This window comes from Corythoichthys intestinalis, chromosome 15, assembly GCF_030265065.1.
Source record: "Corythoichthys intestinalis isolate RoL2023-P3 chromosome 15, ASM3026506v1, whole genome shotgun sequence".
In the NCBI taxonomy this organism is placed as follows: Eukaryota; Metazoa; Chordata; class Actinopteri; order Syngnathiformes; family Syngnathidae; genus Corythoichthys; species Corythoichthys intestinalis.
Window position 1 is genome coordinate 10836275 of NC_080409.1, and position 17473 is coordinate 10853747.

The window sequence follows — 17473 nt, forward strand, 5'->3', positions numbered from 1 at the left end:
AATGTTTAAATGAGATGAAAAAAAACTTACTTCAATGCAAATTCGCCATCTTTTATTTTTTGGGGATAATGAATAGACCAAGTTATAAAAAATGAAGTTTTTTCAACACCGTAACTTAAGTGAAAACAATACAATTATGGATAAATAAAAATAATAGTTTCACAGTTCTTAATAATGACCTTGATTTGTGTGTTACAGCCAGGGCTTGATCTTTGCCATTTCTGTCCATGCTTGATTCCGTGTTTGCTGTTTTTCTTACTTCTCCGTCCCTGGACTTAATGAACCTTTCTGATCTGTGTCTCTAACTGTGATCTTAGCTCATTCAGTTTTTGAAAACGTTATCTCAACATTAAAATCCAAAGCTTTGCCATAACCATTTGGTTACTTCTACAACTCAGAACGTAAGGGCTAAATACCTTCGGAACTGATGGGCACCTCGAAACGTGAGGCTCAATTTCTGAAATATTGCTAATTAAATATTTCGGAATGTGATGGTCTACATCACTACAACAATGATAGTCTTTTTGTTACCTGACCCTCCTCGGAAACTTTTCTCTTTTCAAAATACTTCAAAAATACTCGTCCGAAATTTTAACCAGAGACGTCAGCAAACGAACAAATGGTATGCGAGGACGCGACAATTCAGGTCAAAGACACGCCATAAAGAACTTAACCGTGAAGTCAATGTCCATTTTGAAGTCGTTTTCACAGGCCTAAATCAGAATTACATTACATTCATTAAGTTGAAATACAATCATTAAGTTGAAATACAATGACAGAGGGGGAAAAATAAGAGAAATTGAAACCAATTTTTACCAAACAATTTAAGTCAGGTGTGTGTCCAATCACTGAGGAGTGGCTTAAAGCTGCCCTCCCCACTCTAAAACACACACCTGGTAAGAATGATCTTGATGAGAAGCATTGTCTGATGTGCATCATGGCTCGGTCAAAAGAGCTGTCTGAAGACCTCCGATCAAGGATTGTTGATTTGTATAAAGCTGGGAAAGGATACAAAAGCATCTCTAAAAGTGTGGATGTTTATCAATCAACAGTCAGACAAGTTGTCTACAAATGGAGAGAGTTGGGCACTGTTGCTTCTATGCCAAGGAGTTCAGCGCAGAATACTCAGAGAGGTAAAAAAGAACCCTAGATTGTCTGTTAAAGACTTACAGAAATCACTGGCACACATCAACTACCGTATTTATCGGAGTATTAGTCGCACCAGTCATAAAATGCCCAAAGAAGAGGAAAAAAACATATGTCGCATTTTGGGGGGAAATTTACTTGATAAAATCCAACACATAGAACAGATATGTCATCTTGAAAAGCAATTTAAAATAAAAAATACAATAGAGAACAACATTCTGAATAAGTGTACAGTATGATAATGTTACATGATGCATGAACAACGAAATGCGAACGTGGCCGGTATGTTAACGTAACATAGCTATTAAGAGTTATTCAGATAATTATAGCATAAAGAACATGCTAACAAGTTTACCAAACCATCAGTGTCACTCTAAAACACCAAAATAACATGTGAAATTATATAATAATGTGTTAATAATTTCACAGTATAAGTCACACCCCTAGCCAAACTATGAAAAAAAAATAAAACTGCGACTTATAGTCCGAAAAATACAGTATATGTAAAACTATGGCCAAGAACGGTGTTGATGGGAGGACTCCACGGAGGAAGCCACTGCTGTCTACAAAAAAAAAACACCGTTGCTCGTTTAATGTTCGCAAAAAGGCACTTGGACAATTCAAAGAAGTTTTGGCAAAATATTTTGTGGACTGATGAAACCAAAGTTGAATTGTTTGGGAGTAACGCACAACGTCATGTGTGGAGAAAAATGGAACAGCTCACCAACATCAACACCTCATCTGCACTGTGAAGCATGGTGCCTCAGGGCCTGGACAACTTGCAAAAACCTGAGGCCGTCTGTCAGACAGTTGAAGCTAAAAAGAGGATAGATGCTGCAACAAGACAATGATCCAAAATACAGATGTAAATCAACTTCAGAATGGTTCCAGAAGAACAAAATACACGTTCTGGAGTGGCCAAGTCAAAGTCCAGACTTGAACCCCATTGAGATGCTGTGGCATGACCTAAAGACAGCGATTCATGCCAGACATCGCAGGAATCTGACTGAACTACAGCAGTTCTGTAGAGAAGAATGGGCCAAGATTAGTCCTGATCGATGTGCCAGACTGATCTGCATCTACAGGAAGCGTCTGGTTGCTGTTATAAGTTATTGCTGCCAAAGGGGGGGTGGGAGTGGGGTGCACAAAATATTAAATGTGATGGTTCAATTTCTTATTTTCCCCATTCTGCCATGTTTTGCATGCTATCCTCATTAAAATATGATAACCTATGAATGTTTGGTTGGTTTTAGTTAAAGCAGACACTGTTTTTACATCTGTGTGATTTCGACAAAGATCAGATCACATTTGATGGTGGTTTTATGTGGAAATGTGAGAAATTCCAAAAGGATCAGATACTTTTTAATACCACTGTATCTTTAAAAAAACTAGGCCTGCAAGCAGGACTGAACGGGCCCTCGCAATCTTGCGCAACTCGGACGTCACGCAACTCAGACAGTGTGCAGGTCAGGGTGGTGGCAGATCGTCCTCTCTAATCATCCCATTAGAACCTCACATGCTCAAAAGTCGCCTCTTTAAATTCACACACCTAATAGATAAAAACCCCTATTGGAAAGAGTACTACAAAAAAGGAGGCGCTACTGAGCTGTGCAGCCAAGCCCTTATTCAAAACCAAAATGAATCTTCTAACTGGGCCAATTCGACCAAGTGTGCCAAATTCTGTGGCTCTATAAGCTGCCTGAGTCTCTGAAAAAATTTTTTTTCCTTTTAATGGCGAACAAAGGGTCATTACGGCAACAGACATGTGGACATGGGCCGTGAAATAAGTATTACAAAAGGTCTTGAAATTACAATGCCCAACCTGAAAAGAACTGGACATATATTAGAAAAAATTAGTGACTTTCTATTGCCACTAGTTGGCGCTGTAGGGTTGATGCAAATGACCCCTACAGGACCCTTCAGAGTATGACTCAACAAGCATGAGATGTTTGGCGCAGATGTGTTGTAGAAGTTATGACTGTTCAAAACTTTTGGTGAGACGAAATGGGTTCAGTCATTTTTACTTCTCCTGTTGGACCCTTCTGCTTCACCCAAACTTCAGTATTTTTCATCAGGCACCTGAACACATGTCTTAAGGCTCCCCTCTTGCAGGTTTGAGATGAATAGATTTTTTTTCCTTGGAGGAGGAGCCTGTTTCGTAAAAAAAGGCATTTCCTGTTCCCACTAGGTGGCGCTAGGCCTAATGGGTAATATTTCAATGCACTCTTGTTAAGGGTGGGATCCCGCACATACATGCCAGATATCAAAAAGATTGAACGTTGTTTCAAGGAGCTATTAGTCATTTACTGAATTTGTCATTTTGCCGAAAAAATGGCTTACTTTGGCACCACGCCCAGGTCAGACCCATGAATTAAAATGCACCATTTTGAAAATTTTAGATCTCCTATGTCTCCTGAATAGTCTAACCAATTTTGAAGATGATCCAACTAATTCCCTCTGTGACAAGGTCTCAAATGTGCACCCTGTAAATTGATAAAAATTTCACATTTGATCCAAAATACCCGATTTCCTGTTGGGTTTGGAATATGGGTTCAAGAGAATTTTTGGAGCAGTTTTGCACAAGGTATCGACTCCCCAAATTTCATAACTCTACGTTAAAAAAAAACTAATAGGAAACGCCTGTTTGAAAAATTCAAGGGGGCGCCACTGAGCCATTTTGTTACATTTTTTTGTAACGCCGCAAGATTATCGAAATCCACGCAAAGCCGCATGTATGTGCACAATTTGGTGAGTTTTCGTGCATGTTCAGGCCTCCAAATGTATACTTTACTACAAATGGATAAAAAATTCACATTCCATCCAAAATAACCGATTTTCTGTTGGATTTGGAAAATGGGTGCAAGAGACTTTTTGGAGCAGTTTTGCATAAGGTATGGACTCCCCAAATTTCATTGTTCTACGTTGAAAAAACCCAATAGGAAAGGCATTTTTTAAAACTCCTTTCTGTCGCCACTTGTTGGCACTGTAGAGTTGATGCGAATGACCCCTACCAGACCCTTCAGAGTATGACTCTCAACAAGCATGGGAAGTTTGGCGCAGATATGTTGTATATCTGCCGAGTTATGACTGTTCAAAGTCTTTTGCGAGACAAATTGTTGACGGTCATATTCACTTTCCTGTTTGGACCCCTCCACTTCAACGAAACCTCAATATTTTTCATCAGGCACCTGAACACAGGTCTTAAGGCTACCCTGATGCAGGTTTGAGGTCAACAGATTTTTTTTCCTTGGAGGAGGAACCTGTCTCGTAAAAAAAGGCATTTCCTGTTCTCACTAGGGGGCTCTAGGCCTAATGGGTAATATTTCAATGCACTCGTGTTAAGGGTGGGATGTCGCACATACATGCCAGATATGAAAAAGAATGAACGTTGTGTGAAGGAACTATTAGTCATTTACTTAATTTGTCATTTTGCCGAAAAAATGGCCGACTTTGGCACTACGCCCAGGTCAGACCCGTGAATGAAAACGCACCATTTTAAAAACTTGAGACCTCATATGTCTCCTGAACAGTCTTACCAATTTTGAAGATGATCCAACTAACTCCCTCGGCGAAAAGGCCTCAAATGTGCACCCTGTAAATCGATAAAAATTTCATATTCGATCCAAAATAACCGATTTCCTGTTGGGTTTGGAATATGGGTGCCAATGCTTTTTTGGAGCGGTTTTGGACAAGGTATAGACTCCCCAAATTTCATTGCTCTACGTTGACAGACCCTAATGTTATAGGCCAATTTTAAAATTTCAAGGGGGCGCCACTGAGCCATTTTGTTACATTTTTTTTCAACGTTGCAAAATTATCGAAACTTACAATTTTCCGCACGTATGTGCAAATTTTGGTGACTTTTCGTGCATGTTCAGGCCTCCAAATTGGCCGTTTTCATTTGCCCTGGAAAAAAAAAAAAATAATAATCCTTTGCAAAACAGTAGGGCCTTCGCACGCCTAGTGCTCGGGCCCTGATAAAATCTAATTTGCAAGGCGTGCCGGCTTTTATTTTGGTGTTGAGGTGCACCACAATCTTTTTTTAGTAGGGGAAACCCTGGATCTGTGAAGGTTTTTTTTTCGCATCATATCACAAAGCGTTACGAAAAAAAACTCATGATATGAAAGCTGCTCGAGAATAAATTCATTTAGGTTTTAGTATTTCAACTTAATAATTATATCATATTAGTTATAATCATTTATAATACAATTTATATTATGCAATTAATATCTTTTAATGTCTATTCTTCGCATCTGACAATAATGACAGGGAATTCCAGAGACATATGACCAATCACATGAACTGTCCTCAGTTTGTAACAGCTATAAAATGGCTTGCAAGTCAGATAGTTTTGGTCAGTCTATACCGATCTTGTTTAGGGTTAGGGTAGGAGTAGCTCTCTGACCCAGCATGCTGTATAGACTCCTCTGTCAGGACCTCAGGGCAACAAATTGTTGACTTCGAACAAGTCGTTGCTATTGGAATCCATTTACGACACGAATACGCATAGAACCTAGAGGATTAAAAAGTTAACAGGTTATTTTAAAAAACAGCTTCCTTTAACATCTAGCTCTGTCAATGGGACTGAAACCAGAACATTTACAGCCATTCTTTGTGGGCTGTTCATGTTAGGGCATTTACAGGTTACGTCCTGCTGATTTTGAGTCACTTACGATTCATTTGGGGACATATATGAGTCACTTCTCTTTCAGTAACCCAAAATCAACAGGAAGTGACCCATAAATGCCCCAAAATCAGCAGAAGAATGAAAATAGTTTTTTTTTGTTTTTGTTTATTGTGCAATATCCTTTATGATTTCCTGGATGCTTTAATAATGATGAATTAAATTTCTCTCGCCATATCGTTAGATCATCGTTATCGTGAGCCTTGTATCTTTTATCGTATCGTAAGGGCTCCTGCTCCGAGCGGAAATGGTTAACTTACTTCAGGCTTTGTCAGCCCACCACCAGTTTCCAGCATAGGTAGAATGCGCATGCTTGCTTGATTCTCCTCAATAGAAAAGGATCAGTGTTTTGCTACATAGGATTAAATTATATCTGTGGGATCAACAGCTTTGTTAGGGAAAGGGGTATGGGGGAGGGGATAATAACTACAGTACATGCTGATTCCTGCTTTTTGTACCACCAAATGTTTCACTGGGGATTTGGGAGCATGCAGCCTAGTAGTCAAGAAGCCACAGGCAAAGCTTTTTAGTAGAGTTGTCCGATATTATTGGGTTGCCGATACTATCGGCTGATAAAACATTTTAAAATAAAATTGGAAATATCTATCGGTTTTGCGCTAGTATCTATCCTGGGTGCTTAAAGGGATCCATGGATAGAAAGACTTGTAGTTCTTAAAAGATAAACGTTATCATGAGTTAAAATAATTTGGTATGAGAACCCCTATTGATGTTTTCGTTTTTATACAATTTGTAAAATGAGTTTAGCTCGTTGGTCACCATTATTGTTGACGCTTCCAGAGTATGACTCTAGCGCAGGGGTGGGCAAACCGGTCCTCAAGGGCCGCAGTGGGTCCTGGTCTTTGTTCCAACTGATCCAGCACAGAGCTTTTAACCAATGAAGTACCTGACTGCAAAAAACTAATTGCACTTATACATAGGGATGGGAATCGAAATCCGATTCCAATTCGGAACCGGTTCCGAGTGTTTCGAGGCCTCGACATCACAATGAAAAAGCCTTAACGATCCCTTTAACGATCCCTAAAGACGCATATTGCGTCGTGACGTGTCTTGTTGTCCAGACGCATCAAACTAGCATGGCACCAAGAACCACTTGCTCCAAAGTTTGGCTACACTTCACCAGGAAAAAGGGTGAAAATGAAAGGTTACAATAGTTTAGCATGAGCGTTGCCGCCGTAAACATAACAATGACGTAGGTTCGAACGCTCGAAAGTGTGTCTTCACTTCACGAGGAAAAATTACAACAAAGCGACTTGCAGTCATTGCGAGATGGAAATAACTGCATCGGGAGGGAATAGACTGCACTGTCCTCACCGAGACGCTAAGGCTCAGTCCTGGCTATACAGCTAGCTAAACTCCCAAATGACGATGCAGAAGACGTTGGTATAATTTGCTGACTTTATTCAACCATCACTTGAAACTAAAAAATAGAAATGAAACAAAGCAATTTCGTCCCCAATAACAAACAGGTTCGCATCAACGTAAATCAGCGATGATTAGCTGCTAACACAGTCATAACAAACAGTTAGCATGCGTTCGCTAGCATTAGCACATCGTTTAAACCACTACACAACTGGATTTAAGTGTCCAATCAAGAGTGGAAACACACAACAACAACACAGAAGATGATACATACAGGCGTTGGCTCTGTGGATATTTTACAAATATTAACAAAGAACGTAGGCTCGTGGCAGTGTTTCCCTTTCTCACTAACTCGCTCACTGGCTTGGATGCGGCATTTCTTCTTCTTCGCGTTCTTCTTCGCGTGAGGAAGCGCAAGGGCGCCACCACTTGAGCGTGAAAGCGCCATAAAAACTAAAAGGCATGAATTTCAATATACTGGTAAATAAAAACAATTCCAGAGAGCATTTTGAATTTTTTTTGTTTTTTTTTTTCTCCCTCAGTAGTGTTATTTATTTCCTGGCCTTTTTCAGTGAATAACTCAAAGAGGGTTATTTGGTTATTATCTATTTAATTAATAGTGCTATTATTATTTATTATTATTATTATATTATTATTTTTATTTTATTTACTTTTGTTCCGAGAAGAATCCACAGAGGGTTATTTGATTGTGGCTTTCTGAAAAACAATAATTTTTTTTACATTTCGCACTCCTGCAATCGTCACACTTTTTCTGTTACAAACTGACCCCGGCCTCTCATCAGAGAAGGGAAAAGTTATTTGGCCCTCACAGGAAAAAGTTTGGGGACATTGCCAAAGGCAGAACAACGACCTATATGCCAAAATATACCAATATTTTTTATTTCTATTAGAAAAATGTTTCAGTAAAATGTTACACATTCTTGTGCATTTGCCACTTATTGCCACAGCTAACATTGAGGCTTTGGGCCTCTTTTGACCTCGTTGTGAGTTTGTAAGGTTGTGACTTCTGATTAAACAAACTTGATGCCAATCAAAATGTTTGTTCTTCTTTTTCCCGAAATTAGAATCGATAAGAGAATCGATAAAGAATCGAATCGTTAAGCAACATCGATAATGGAATCGGAATCGTAAAAATCGTATCAATTCCCATCCCTACTTATACACCAGGTTGGTGAAAAGGTGTCCTCTTGATGGGTTGCAGCAAAAACCCGCATCCACGGCGGCCCTTTGTGGAATAGTTTGCCCACCCTTGCTCTAGCGAGATAAACATGTAATCTGTTCAACCATTTCAATTTGAACCCGAAAAGAATATTAATGATCATGACAGCACTGTCGATATTTTACAAAACGAGCAGCAAAAGCAAAATGAACAGGAAAGATGGGATGAGACGAGATGAGAGTATGACAAAACCGGTGTTCTGACACAATGTGCTACATCAGCATCCTACAAGAGGCGAATTTGACACCAAAAGTACTACCGTGTGCTTTCAGCTTGTTTTGTTTAGATGCATACAGACAGAACATAGTAAATAAGGCTGGTTTAAATATGCTACATGACTAATGTGGTCAACAGATCAACAATCTGCTTTAAAGCTACCACAAGAAAACACAATGCTTAAAAAGTATGAGAGGGAAACCAATGCAAAAAGTATTTTGAGGCAATTAAAAGGTAATAAAAGACTCAATAAAAACCCAAATAGTAAGTACTCGCCGCTTTTAACTGATGTGCGCATATGTTGGACGTCTCGCCGCGTAAAAGGAATTGCAGTACACCGGTAGTGTTCGTCTAGTGACAGTAACAAACTACGTCATCACTCCGAATGTCATTTGCGCGCATAAAACATTGCGCCCCCCGGTCAAAACATGTACTAAATATTATAGATTTTTAAATCAATGGCAATATTTTATGTTTCTAATAACATATTTTAGTAAAAGAGAGCAATTGTGGCTTATTGGAGCCTGCAAGTCTTTAAGTCCGAGGTTCCCTTTAAAGTGCATATGACAGAAAAAAAGCATGTTTATTTCATATTTCACGCAGTATCTTATGCTCCTGACTGATATGGACCGCTTGGAGGTGCGTGTAAGCGATCGTTTTATTTATTCAAATTTTTTAATCCCGCGCCATGAGAATGAATGTCTTCCTGTTTTGACGAGGAATGCGAATGTGACTGTCAGCATCTCACAATATAGCATTGCTTTATAGCATGCAGATGGACTACGGATTCAGCTTATTTTGCAGATTAATTTGTTTATTTTTCACATCACGCCAGCCAAATGCGCTGCAGGGTTTTGTTTCAAAAACCACCACCCCGAGATTGGCCAAAACAATTCAGACAACTGTGACCATTGGACTTACGAGAAAGTGATTAAACATCGTGTTTTGTATTATGTCAACTACTGGGATCATGGCAGATGTTTTAATACAGAGGTGGCTTGCATTTTGTGGCTGACAATGCTCCTTGTCCACCGAAAATGCCACTCTGCCGACGACCGGCGGCTTGTCGCACACCCCCCTCGGTCCTTTTCGCTTGCCCGCCAGGACAGCTCTATACTCTTCGTGTGACCGGTGTTCTGTCAAATTTTGCACCCCTTCAGAAACTGGCAACTTTGTTTAAAAATGGCCGCGAATACAGTGATTACAAAGTAAACACTACGATCATGGACGGACACGTAGAAAAGTTCTCCTCAGACACATCGTGCCATGTTAGCTGCACACAACAAATGCACGCCGCTTTCTCACTGTTTACGTCTTTGACGTGTAGTTAAGCATTAATTTACGCCATATTTGTGTTAAACATGTATGCTTACAATGTTGTTTATTTAGCACCTGTGGATAACATTGAGAGCTCAACTGAATGTAAAACAGGGCTTATTCACAGCCACAACAGCTTTGGGAGCAAAATATTATAAGAGTGCAAAATATGGCGGTAGACCACTATCCTCGGGTTGGGCTCGGGCAGGTACGCGCTCCTCCAACGTCGGCCTGTTTGTCCGGCAGTCATTCTCCAGCTGTTTCCCTGGCAAATGAGCTCTCCTGCCAGCAACATGGGAGCAACGAGCTGTCACTTGCTCACCGCCTTTACCGTTGGGCGAAGACAATCGACAATCCCGCCGACGTGCGATATGATCCGGAGTAGTTTAGTGTGATTTTTCACTTCGGAAGGCGAGAATAAGACCTGAAAACGCCGCTTGGTTCAGGTTAGCATGTCGGCTAGCTGTCACGCCTCCTGGTTTGTTTACGCTCTCCGAAGCAGGTGCAGGGAAATGACAAAAGCCGGACTAACTCCGGTGGCATAAAATATCGTTCGGGAGGTGGTGGAGGTCGACAGTTTTGACCATTATGGAGTAATTTTGCCATGTCGTACTGAATAAATCTATTTTTAGTCCTTCATATTCCATTTAGCACAAGACTTTTATTTGTCATGACCATACCATTTATTTAGAATTTGGGTAATAATAAGAGATAAAAAGAATATCCTGTAAAAATATTGGGGTAGAGAGATTGAAATAATGATGATATTTTCCTGCGCTGTGTCATGTTTTCTTTGTTCTGAATCTTCCCTCTCAATGGGCTGAATTCTAAACCAGCTGAAATCATGACCCTGCCAACGTCATCCTCCAACTGGGGACGCTAGAGCGCTACAATGACAGGCGTGGCTAAACGGTAGACCTTTCGTCATCTGCGCTTTGCCAAATTGTTGTATATTGTCGAATATCCCAATATGATTCTAATTCACATAATAATGCTATTTAAGGTTCTTTTTTTTTTTTTTTAAATCTTGTCATAGGCACTTTAATGTACAAGCCTGTGGCCTTTGTGCATGGGCTGGTCACAGTTTAGCACAGCAGCTGTGCTTGGAGTGACCTCTAAATGGCTCTAAACAAAGATGCTTGGGATTTTTTTACTGACGGAAAGACCCTAATCACTAATGGTGCACAAATAAAATGAACAATAAATGAATAATAATGAATTATAAACTCATCTCATTTAACTACTGTGTCACAATGAATAAGTAGCCACAAGGAAACGTAAAAAAAAACAATAACATCATTATAATAATAATAATAATTTAAAAAAAAAAGCCTAGCAGTTGACATTGCATTGGCATGTCACTTTTTCGATAGCTTGAATAGCTTATTTTTCATAGAATGTTTGATTTTATTTTGGAAAACCTTTAAGTTGTTACATTTATCATTACTAAGGCATCCAGGGATATACCGGCTTGATATCAGCATTGGATATTTGGAGTTTGAGGTTATTGGTTAAAAAGTCATTAACTGACAACTCCACTTTTTAGTGATAATGGCGAACCACTAATAGCCACTATTTCTCTTCCTTTGGCCGTACTAGCAGGTGTGTAACTGCGAGGGCCTTTTTAAACAGCCTCGCCTTTGTTTCTGTCATAGCTGGTTTATCGCAAACTAACAGCCTGTCATTTCCTCCAGTCAGGGATTTTCAGCATGAACGCTTGCGAAGAGGGTTTTGCCACCGGGGGACGAGACGGTTGCGTCCGCCTGTGGGATCTCAACTTCAAACCAATTACTGTCATTGATCTCAGGGAAACGGACCAAGGATATAAAGGTGATGTCAAATGCCTCCGCTCAGTAAAGGTTGCAGGGTAAATTAGGACTAACCTCACCAAGTGGCACCATGCTGCTTAAGCCATCCTTTTCTATTCTCCTTACTAACACTCTGGTTCTTCTTTTCTTCTATTTCCTTTATCTTATTGTATCTACCAGTAGCTAGGAGCGAAAATAGCAGAGTTGGGTAATGCGTTTATAGGGTGACTTTAATAGCCGTGCCAGTCTGTTTGTAGCTGTCCTCATATTATTCTCTTGTGGTTAGGGAATCAGTTTTTCAACATATTTTTAGACATCACAGTCGTATAAAGACGACAGCATATTCATTCACCTCAGTTGCATATTTGCTTGGCAACATGTTGTCATGTATGTCAGTGTTCTTCAACCTATTTTGAGCCAAGGCACACTTTTTTACCTCAAAAAAAAGTCTCAAGGCACACCACCAGATAAAAATTTAAAAATTAATTTCTATGGCCCATATTAACCCAATATCAGCATTGTTTTTGGCAGCCTTTTTATCTTAGTCTTTTGGACAAAAATACTTATTAGTCTTAGTCATATTTTAGTCATTTCAAAATGTTTTTGTCCAGTTTTAGTAAACGAAAACTCAAATTTCGTCTAGTTTTCATCAACAATTACCTCAACATGTTTTCTTAATACATTTTAGTCCATGAATAGATAAATAAATAAGAGGTTTCCAACAATTTCGAATGAACATGACAGACGAACATGTACAGTACTTGTAATGTCCAAGGACATCACCATCTTCGTGACGATAATACACACTAAGCAGGAAAATAGCACATCATTTTCAATTAATTGACCCCACGTGGACGCCATGAACTGTATGTAAAAAGTTTTCGAAGTTTTTACATCATTTACTCACCACGCTAAACGCCAGTGGTAATGTGAAAGCTATGCTAACGCTACAAGTTACTTTTAGTGTGTGATGATCACACAGCACAGACCTTGAAAGGCTAACGCAACATGACCTATCTAATCAAGATAAGAAAAAAAACTTACCAAGCAGCACCTGACAAGGCAAGTCTAGAGCCTAGAGGACATCAGTGAGTAAGCGTGTGTGTGAGGCGGGGGCGCAGCACGACAAATGAGTGACACGACCAAACACTGCTACGATGCGTTCTAACTACACATACGATAAGAAAAGGTCCCACATTTCTAACATATGATGGAAACAATGGAGAATTTTCATCTCGTTCTCATCTTTTCAGACGAAAACTTTCGTCTCATTATGTTTGAGTCTCCCAAGGCACGTTTTTAACATATCGTCACGTAATCTTCATGTAAAAATAGTTTGTCAAAGAAATATTTTTTAATCATCATCATTAAAGAAAACAACAGGTAATGACCCCGAAATGCCCCAAAATCAACAGGAACTGTCGTGATATGACCAGGAAGTGATCCCGAAATGCCTCAAACAGGAAGTGATCCTATGTACCAACCATAACAGCAAAGCTACCATCACAATTTCTCCAAAAATTGCATTTTCTAGTAACAAATAAATAAATAAAATTGTGTATTGTTCCGCCGCTTTGTTAATTATTGGTTTATATTTACACGCCCTTTCTTAATCAGTTCTGTCCCTTTACACAAATTTAAAGCTGTTTGGGCTGTGTTGTATTCATATTTTCTCGTGTGTGTCTCTGTGTGTCAATAGGGCTGTCTGTCCGTAGCGTTTGCTGGCGGGGAGACCACATCCTTGTGGGGACGCAAGATAGTGAGATCTTCGAGGTGGTGGTGCACGACCGCAACAAGCCTTTCCTTATCATGCAGGGTCACTGCGAGGGTGAGCTGTGGGCGCTGGCCGTGCATCCCACCAAGCCTCTCGCTATGACAGGCAGCGATGACCGCTCAGTCAGGTGAGAGTCCAATGATGTTATCGCAATATTATATCAATAGCTGCTTTCCTCGAGGGTGCATGAGAGTTCGCCCAAACAGTCTACATGTGTTTTGTGGATTTGGAGAAATTTGTTCGAAGTTGTCCCTCCGAGAGTCCTGTAGGGCAGGGGTCCCCAACCCTTTTTGCACCATGGACCAGTGTTATTTGGGTCTTTTTTTCACGGACCGGTGTTCTAACAAATTTTGCAACCTATCAAAAATTGCAACGATGCATATCCGCGCATGCGCGTAACGTTAAACACAGCCGCAAAATGCGCAAATGCAGCGATTCCAAAGTAAACACTGCAAACTTTCTTGAAAGAAAGGAATATTAAGTTACGTTTGATCATGGAAGGACTTGTAGTAAAGTTCTCCACAAATACATCCTGCCATGTTAGCTGCACACAACAACTGCACACCGCTCTCACCATTAACGACTTCGCCTTGTCGTTAAGCATGAGTTAAGAAGAAGAAGAAGTTAAGATACGATGCTGGAAATAGTAGCAAGGTTTTCAATGCTCTCGTAGCGATGTCAGGATATTCTAGAATGACTTTAATCCAGAACCTCGTTAGAGTTGTTGTCTCAAATGTACGTTTAATAAGGTCGCCGTCATTTGCGATCTCTACAAGTTGATCCTCCTGTTGCACAGACATGCTCAAATCACTCGGTTTATTCACAAACGGGTCACGAATCCACTCCTTCGCACTTCGTGGGTCTTCGAGGTTGTAGGCTCGTCAGGTGCCCTTTTCGCCATAAAAATATCTCCAAAGATGTCTGTTTTCCAGTCATCTTCGCTCGTGTGGGGGCTAATTATTTACAGGAACAAATGTGCTGCGCCTGCGGCCTAGTAATACGTTATTATCGAGGACAAGCGCACATAGATATATTACATACACAAACAAGATGTAATGCTAGCAGTCCAATCAATGGATTTCTATGACGACATTCTAATCCATCCCGTAGTATTATATCTAGAGTAGACAGGGATATTGGTGTGTTAAGCAGGGGCATAGGGTTAATTCGGCCAGAATGCGGTCGTTATTAAATTATTATTTCTGTGTGACCCGGTAGCAAAGTAAGGGCTGTTCAGTCTCTGTACCGATGTCAGAGTTTGGTCCCCAATGCCGGCAGTAAGTCTGATTCGTTCCCAGTGAGGGTTGCACTCCGCCAAGGTTGCACTTTGTCTCCAATTCTGTTCATAACTTTTATGGACAGAATTTCTAGGTGCAGCTGAAGCATTGAGGGGGTCTGGTTTGGTGGCGTCTGTTTTGTACTTCCTTTATCTAAGTACATGTAAGGCCGAGACTGGAACAACACTTCTTTATTCAGTGTGCTTCTCAGCAATGTGCCCCCGACACATCACAGAGATTCCTTTTATACTGTAATACCACACCCACAGGAAGTGCACACTATGGCATAAATATGTTACATCTCCTCCACCCTTACATAAAATGTCCCAGAAATAAAAACAAAAGAAACTCCTGCTTTTCCCTTCTTACTTATTACTTATAAATCCAATCTAGCAAGTGATCACCTGTCATGTGCAGGATAATGACATTCAACAGTCACTTCCGATTTTCCTGATTTTGTGGAAACAGGTTTACCGTTTCAGATTCCATTTCTGCATGGTTTGAATTAGGCACAATGACAGCAGAATTGTTTAGTTTTGATACTTCTAGTAAGCTAGACTCAGCATTGCATCTCTGCTTTTAGCAGATAATGTGGAGCTGATGGCTTCATCTAGCCGTGATTTCCTTTCCGTGATTTGAACTCTCACTAGAGCAATTCGCAGCCGAGTGTGAAGCGGTTGGGATGAAGATCAGCACCTCTAAATCCGAGACCGTGGTCCTCAGTCGGAAAAGTGGAGCCTGCCCTCTATGGGTGGGAGATGAGATCCTGCCCTAAGTGGAGGAGTTCAAGTATCTTGGGTTCTTGTTCACGAGTGAGGGCATGAGGGAGTGAGAGATTGACAGGCGGATCGGTGCAGCGTCTGCAGTGATGCGGACTCTGCACCGGTCCGTTGTCGGGAAGAGGATTTGACCTGTCAATCTACAGTACGTTTCTACCCTTTGGTAACGAGCTGAGAGTCATGACCGAAAGAACAACCCAGATACGAGTGGCCAAAATGTACTTCCTCCGCAGGGTTTCCGGGCTCTCTCTTAAGCCCCTTTCACATAATACTGAACATCGTTTAAATCGCGGGATTGAAACGGGTAGCCCCTATGTGTGACAGCAATTTCCCTGGTCGACTGACACTGAGATTACAGGGACATGTAACGGGTTTTGTTGGAGTATTATGTCCGGGACTTTCCCGGGACAAGGCATGTGTGAAAGCAAGCGTTAAATTCCCGGGTCACAGCACAAAGGCTGATGACGTGAATATCATGGCGGGCCGATCGTCATTTCCTCTTTCTTCGCAGTAAGACGAAAAGCGGTAAACAAACATCGCAATTATCAACATGGCAAACTGGAAATAGCGAAATCAAAGTGAAAACATAACAAAATTAAATTGCTACTGGATCGTAAAGCCGAAGAAGAGAGTCCATCGTCCATCTTTGGAAATGTGTGGTTTATTTTGTTGCCGATGCTGACCAAAAATTATAATGTCCGGTAGGCCGGAACGAAAAAACTATTCTTGCAATTTTGGGGGGGTTTGCGATATATTGTGGTATTACTGTATATTGCGATACAAATAAAAAAAATATATAAATTTTTTAAAAGAAATCTTTACTAGATGACTTGAATAGCTGTTTGGAAATACTTTGGATGATTCACCTTGACCACAGTGTACAGTGATCCCTCGTTTTTCGCGGTTAATGGGGACCAGAACCCACCGCGATAAGTTAAAAACTGCAAAGTAGCACACACCCCCACACCAAAAAAAGTTTGGGTTTTTTGGTGTGTTATTTCGCTTTTTTCCCAATGTATAATTTAAAAAAATATGCTATAATAAATGGTTAAGCTCTTGAATGTAATAATTATGATTAGTTTGAAACATAACTGTCCCACCGAATCATTTTAAAACAACAATAAAGTACTGGAGTAGAAAAATGCTTGGCTTTTTTAAATGCTTCTGTTTACCTACCTTGGCTGTGAATCCTGAAGCGACATGTAGAAATTACAATCTCCTCAAGATCACTTCTGGCGTTTATTGCCATGACACATGTCCGGCTGCCTCGAACGTCTCCACACATAACACACTCATTCATTCCAGCGCGCGGTTCCTTGCGGAGCAACTATTTAACAAGTTGAACGATGATTGACGTTTGCCAACATCATTTACTTTAATAAGCAAGTGCCACAGTGACTAAGGGGCTGTGCCGTGCAGAGCGCATGAAGAAGAAAAAAAGTTTGTAGATTAAAAAAAAACAAAAAACTATCGCACGTCCTTGCGATTGGACTATTGATTAGGCGATGGTGATGTTTAAACGATATATCGTTCAGGCTTAATGTCCGGGTTATAATATCACGCCAGCCACCCTCCCAGCGCAGAGAGCCCCGAGTCGGCAACACAGGACAAGTCTGTGAAAGTGTCCAACCTGCATTATTCCTGGGATATCTCCCCATGTCTAAAAGCCATGACACGATCAAATTCCGCGTCAATTTACACGGGAATTTACCGGTATATAAGTGTCTGAAACTGGCTTTAGAGAGAGGAGCCAGCTGAGGTGGCTCGGGCACCTGGTTCGGATGCCTCTTGGACATCTCCCTAAAGAGGTGTTCTGTGCGTGTCCCACCGGCGGGAGGCCCCGGGGACAAC

The 17473-nt window shown here is 40.6% G+C and overlaps 1 protein-coding gene across 5 annotated transcripts in view; it reads left to right on the top strand.

The window, feature by feature from the left end:
• eml5 (EMAP like 5) overlaps positions 1-17473 on the top strand; it is a 182682-nt gene that overhangs the window by 78942 nt on the left and 86267 nt on the right. For all 5 annotated transcript variants that reach the window (XR_009067090.1, XM_057858649.1, XM_057858650.1 and 2 more), the window contains exons 6-7: positions 11679-11814; positions 13492-13693. Coding sequence is in view for 4 of the 5 variants with exons in the window: in XM_057858649.1 (XP_057714632.1) it covers positions 11679-11814; positions 13492-13693 (338 nt within the window). In the remaining variant the exon portion in view is untranslated. The remainder of the gene's footprint in view (positions 1-11678; positions 11815-13491; positions 13694-17473) is intronic.